Source organism: Carassius auratus, chromosome 22, assembly GCF_003368295.1.
Source record: "Carassius auratus strain Wakin chromosome 22, ASM336829v1, whole genome shotgun sequence".
Lineage (NCBI taxonomy): Eukaryota > Metazoa > Chordata > Actinopteri > Cypriniformes > Cyprinidae > Carassius > Carassius auratus.
This window is the reverse complement of record NC_039264.1, coordinates 5,644,042-5,649,211: the sequence shown is the minus strand read 5'-3', so window position 1 is coordinate 5,649,211 and position 5,170 is coordinate 5,644,042. Positions and strand designations below refer to the sequence as shown.

Below are 5,170 nucleotides of genomic sequence, written 5' to 3'. Positions count from 1 at the left end.
TCCTCATTCATTTATTTTTTTTCTGAAGTGAATTCAGCTTTAAACTTATTAATATTTCGACTCCCTTCGGAGTTTCCTCAGATCATTTCAGTCTTCAGTGTGTTTCTGTCTTTGGTTATTTTACAGTGTTTTTAAGAATCACTCCATTGGCCTGTGTCGTCATATAACAACATACTGTGACAAAGGGACAAAAGCCCCCCAAAATGAAATCACAAATGAAAGTTTGATGTTCACATGCACACATTCTTGATCTAATGGCATCTGTGTGTTTCTGTCTTTCTGTGCACTGTTTCACACATGAAGAGATGATGAGAATAGTGATGGAGGGAGATCCTGTCCCTCTACGCCCTAATACTGGTATACAGAAAAGTGATGAGGTTCAGTGGCTGTTTGGAGATGAAGAGCAGATTGTCCTGACTGAAATCAAGAACACAGAGGTGACTAAATATACTGGACCTGATTGGAGATTCAGAGACAGACTGAAGCTGGACAAGGAGACAGGCACACTGACCATCACAAACACCACAGCTGCACACACTGGATACTACACTCTGAAGATCACAAGAGAAAGAGAAAAAATATACAAAAGATTCCATGTTTCTTTCAAAAGTGAGTCGCTCCAGTCAGTTTAATAATGATCACATTCTTCCTCATTCATTTATTTTTTCTGAAGTGAATTCAGCTCAAACTGCTTAATGTTTAGAGTGTAATGTCAGTCAGAGATGTATTGAATGTTTTTATACAGAACTGTGTAAAAAGCAGTGTAAAGATCATCACTGATAAAACAGCATCTGCATGATCTGTGTAGAAATGTCAAACTCTGTTGTTCATATGCTCACATTATCTAATAACATCTGTGTGTTTCTGTCCTTCTATGAACTGTTCTCACACATGAAGAGAGGAAGATGACCGTGACGGAGGGAAAATCTGTCACTCTAAAACCTGCTAGAGAAATAAAGAAAGATAATTTGATTCGGTGGCTGTTTGGAGATAGAGTGCAGCAGACTCTCATAGCTGAACTCAATGTAAAGACCGGAGAGATCTCACCATATGCTGATGTTGCTGATGGGAGATTCAGAGACAGACTGGAGCTGGACAAGACGACTGGAGATCTGACCGTCAAGAACACCAGGATTGAACACTCTGGACTCTATAAACTACAGATCATCTCCAGCAGTGGTGTTACAGAACAGATATTTACTGTCACTGTCAAAGGTGAGTAGCTCAGTCAGTATAATCATGATCACAGATCTTCATTGGCAGTTATTCTCCATAATTCTGTTCTTCTGCAGATAATTCAGATCAAACTGTTTAATGTTCAGACTAGGGATGCACCGATCATGATTTTTCATGGCTGATTCAGATACTGATTTTTTTTACAAGCAAACTGGCAACAAACAAGAAAGAAGGAAAGTATGCATAAACAAGATGTTTATTTGGTATTTAATATGCCAAACTGGCTTTTGACTTTTTGAAAACAATAGTCCATCTGAAATTAACAGCAGTAACCGCACAGTAAGTAGCCTACATTCAATACAAACATAGATGGTACAGACGTCAGCATTTAGCTTTTGTTTTTGAATTGGGTTGAAACTAAAGAGAACTGGCCTTAAATAAAAGATTAACTGTAACCATGTGAAATTAAAGGCAACAACTGCATAGTTCTACAGTCCAAACAACACAATCATCACACATTCAATAAGATGTTTCTTAATCAGCGTTCAGCATTTGTTTTAGTTTTTAAATTTGGTTTTAAATAAAAAAAAAGGTCTTTACCAGTGAGACTAAATAAAAGTATGCTATATAAATGAATGATTCCAAAATGTTAAAATCAAATAATGTTGGTGCGAATAAAACAAAGATGCAAAGTGTTTCATTCATCCAATAAAAAAAAAATTAGGGTAATGATTCACAACTATATTTTTTTACTCTAGCCGATGAAAAATAAATAACTATTGTCTCAAGTAAAAAATATAGATGTGAATCATTACCCTAAATGTTTTTAATTGGACGAATGAAACACGTTTTTTCAGTGTGCTACAGCAGGTGATTTATAAATCGAATTAAGTCAATGTAATTTTAAGGTAAAAAAAAAAAAATCATCCTATACAGAACTGACGTTTATTTCTGGCTTTTCAAAAGTATATGCAAGTTCTAATTTACAAAAAAAAAAAAAAAGCATTTCAGTTTTGTCACAGTTAAGTCCATTTCGTTTCTCATCCAACACATGAGAAGCTGAACTGAACATCCCTTAACTGTCTCCGCTTGTGCAGGGACAGATACAGTACGGTCGCGCAGCTTCAGTGCGCAGGAAAGGGACTCTTATTTGTGCGCCAGTACACCAACAGATGTTCACTTCCTGCTATCTGTGCCTCAGACATGTAGCTCTGCACTTCCAGTGCTGATCGGCTGCCTCTGTCCTGCGCACAGATTTTGAAATACTTCCACACAAATGACATGATAGCGAGTGATTAAAATGTAGTCTGTGCACACGGGCACACTTCTGGAAAAATCGGCTGAAAAAAGACCAAAAACTGGCCGATTGGCATTCAAGTATTTTAAGCAAAAAACGTCTGTTTCCAATTTATGGCCAGTCAACCGGTGCATCACTAGTTCAGACCTCATTCAGAGTTTGTTCAGTAGATTATTTCATTCAGCTTTAAATCTCAGAAACTTTAAAAACAGGAACACTGTTCTGTTGCTGCTCCAAAAAGTAAGCTATTAAATTATATCAGTACTCTGTATAAAGTTGCCTTGGATTTATAGTATTGTCTTTAAGTCATCAAATCTGAAGCAAACATTAATATGAAATTTCTGTTTAAGAAAACAGCAAATGGTCTTAATTTCAGACTGATAAAACAGCATCTGAATGATCATGATGCAGACATTTCAAACTCTGATATTCACATGAACACACTTGATCTAAAGACAAGTTTGTCTTTGTTTTTCTCTGTTTCTGTTTCTGTGTTCTACTGTGACAGAAAAAGTGGAGCAGAAATTACTGAAAGGAGGAGATTCTGTCACTCTGAAGCCTGATACTGAAATACAGAGAGATGATCTGATCCTGTTGATGTTTGGAGATCAAGACAAGCTCATCGCTCAGATCAGAGGAGGAACAGTAGAGACGTATGATGATGTTAATGAGAGATTCAGAGACAGACTGAAGCTGGACAAGACTGGATCACTGACCATCACAAAGATTGAAGCTGAACACACTGGACGCTATAAACTACAGATCATCAGCAGCAGCGGAGAGATCTTGTGCAAGAAATTCAAGGTTGCAATACAATGTAAGTAAAATGTCTTTAAGTTTATTTTGTAAATTGTACACAAGTGTAAGAGTGATGATGCACTGAATGAACAGTTTCACACTGAACTGAATTTTAATAATCAAAGGTGCTCATTATAGTGTGTGACTGTAATTTGACTTTTTTTTTTTTAATTTATCCAATCTGTTCAAAATAATGACTTAAAACAGAGCAAGAAATGAATACACCAATTAAGAATAAATAATTTACCTGCATTTATAAATATTGAATGTGTATTAAAATGTATAATTTTGTTCTAAAATATTACAGTTATTAATGTCACAAAATTAGTACAGTGGCAGATCCTGACAGAGTTGATATACATGTAGACATCTGTCCAGGGCTCACAACACACTGAGGGACGACATGAGACACTTCCTGCAGCTTTCAGATGTGATTTCTCTCATTTATATTTCTCTCATAGCATTATTTTAATGTGGAGAGCGCATTAACATGAGAGCACATGCAGGTGATGTGTGAGTGTAGTTCTCTTAGATATACTGTGTGTGTGTGTGTGTGTGTGTGTGTGTGTTATTAATTGTCTCGGCTCTAGCTCTGATATCGTGTGTGCTAAAACTTTATCCTTTGCAATATATTGTTGTTAGAAGCTGTCAACCATCAGACTTTGATTTACCAGTGAAATAACATTAGGCTATCTTTTAATTGAAAAGAAATTAAGGATTCATTATTGTAGGTCACATATACAAATTTAATTATACTTTGTAGGTATTTTTACTTATAGTTCTACAGTAAAAGTGTATCTGTGTATGTTGTATCTTTATACCTTTTGTGGGCGACGTGTCTTATTGTGCCCTGGGCACCAATTAAACCATAGCCGCTGCTACTTGTATATGTATACACACACACACACACACTTAATGAAACTTTACTAATACTATAATCTCCTCATTTCTGTTTCTATGTGCTGCTGTGAAATGAAGTGAGGAAGACGATAGTGATTGCAGGAGAATCTGTCCATCTAAAGACTGATCTTACTAAAATACAGAGAGAGGATGAGATAGAGTGGAGGTTTGGATATAAAAACTCTCTCATCGCTGAAATCAAAGGAGAGACCAGAAAGACACATGTTGTTGCTGATGGGATATTCAGAGACAGACTGGAGCTGAACAAGAAGACTGGAGATCTGATCATCAAGAACACTACAGCTGAACATAAAGGACGTTATAAACTGAACATCCGCAACAGTGAAGGGAATACAAACATGACATACAGTGTTATTATCACACGTGAGTCTCTCCAGTCAGTGTAATAATGATCACAGTTCTTCATGTATTCAGACTTTTTTCTGCAGGTAATTCAGATCAAACTGATTAATGTCACTTCATTCAGAGTTTCCTCTGTAGATCATTCTTAAAAATCTATTATTAAAGATTAAAGTTGCTGCTAGTGTTGTCAAAAGACCCGGTACTTCGGTACGAAGTCGGTACTAAAAAAATAAAAATGTGACTGTACCAGGTTTCTTTAAAATCCGGTGGTACAGAGGACCCTGTTCAAACCCGGTTCTCGGCACATACAGCGCTATGATTTCCGCGAAGCAGAAAACGCAGACAGAATCTCAAAATCCAGTCATGAAAATTAAACTTACATTTTAATATGGACAGTCATGGAATTTGTCAAAGTTTGCATATATTAATCAAATCAAATCTCCATATGGACCAGTATCTGTAAATGGTAAGCGACAAAAGTTGTTTGAAATCTGGATCCGTGTTCTCCGCATCTCAGTGTGAATGAATGAATGGCAGAGACGTGCGGGTTAGTTTACTACATAGACTGAAGCGCATGACGCTTGCAGTAATTTCAGCATCTGCCGTCTCAATGAGGACATAAATACAGAAACAATA

The 5,170-nt window shown here is 36.5% G+C and overlaps 1 protein-coding gene across 1 annotated transcript; it reads left to right on the top strand.

Moving 5' to 3' along the window:
- Nucleotides 1-95: 95 nt before the first annotated feature.
- LOC113039492 (uncharacterized) lies at nt 96-1,382 on the top strand. Its single transcript, XM_026197388.1, has 2 exons — nt 96-609; nt 898-1,382. The coding sequence occupies exons 1-2, from the start codon at nt 255-257 to the stop codon at nt 1,221-1,223; spliced, it is 681 nt and encodes a 226-aa protein (XP_026053173.1). The 5' UTR covers nt 96-254; the 3' UTR covers nt 1,224-1,382.
- The last annotated feature ends 3,788 nt before the right edge of the window (nt 1,383-5,170 follow it).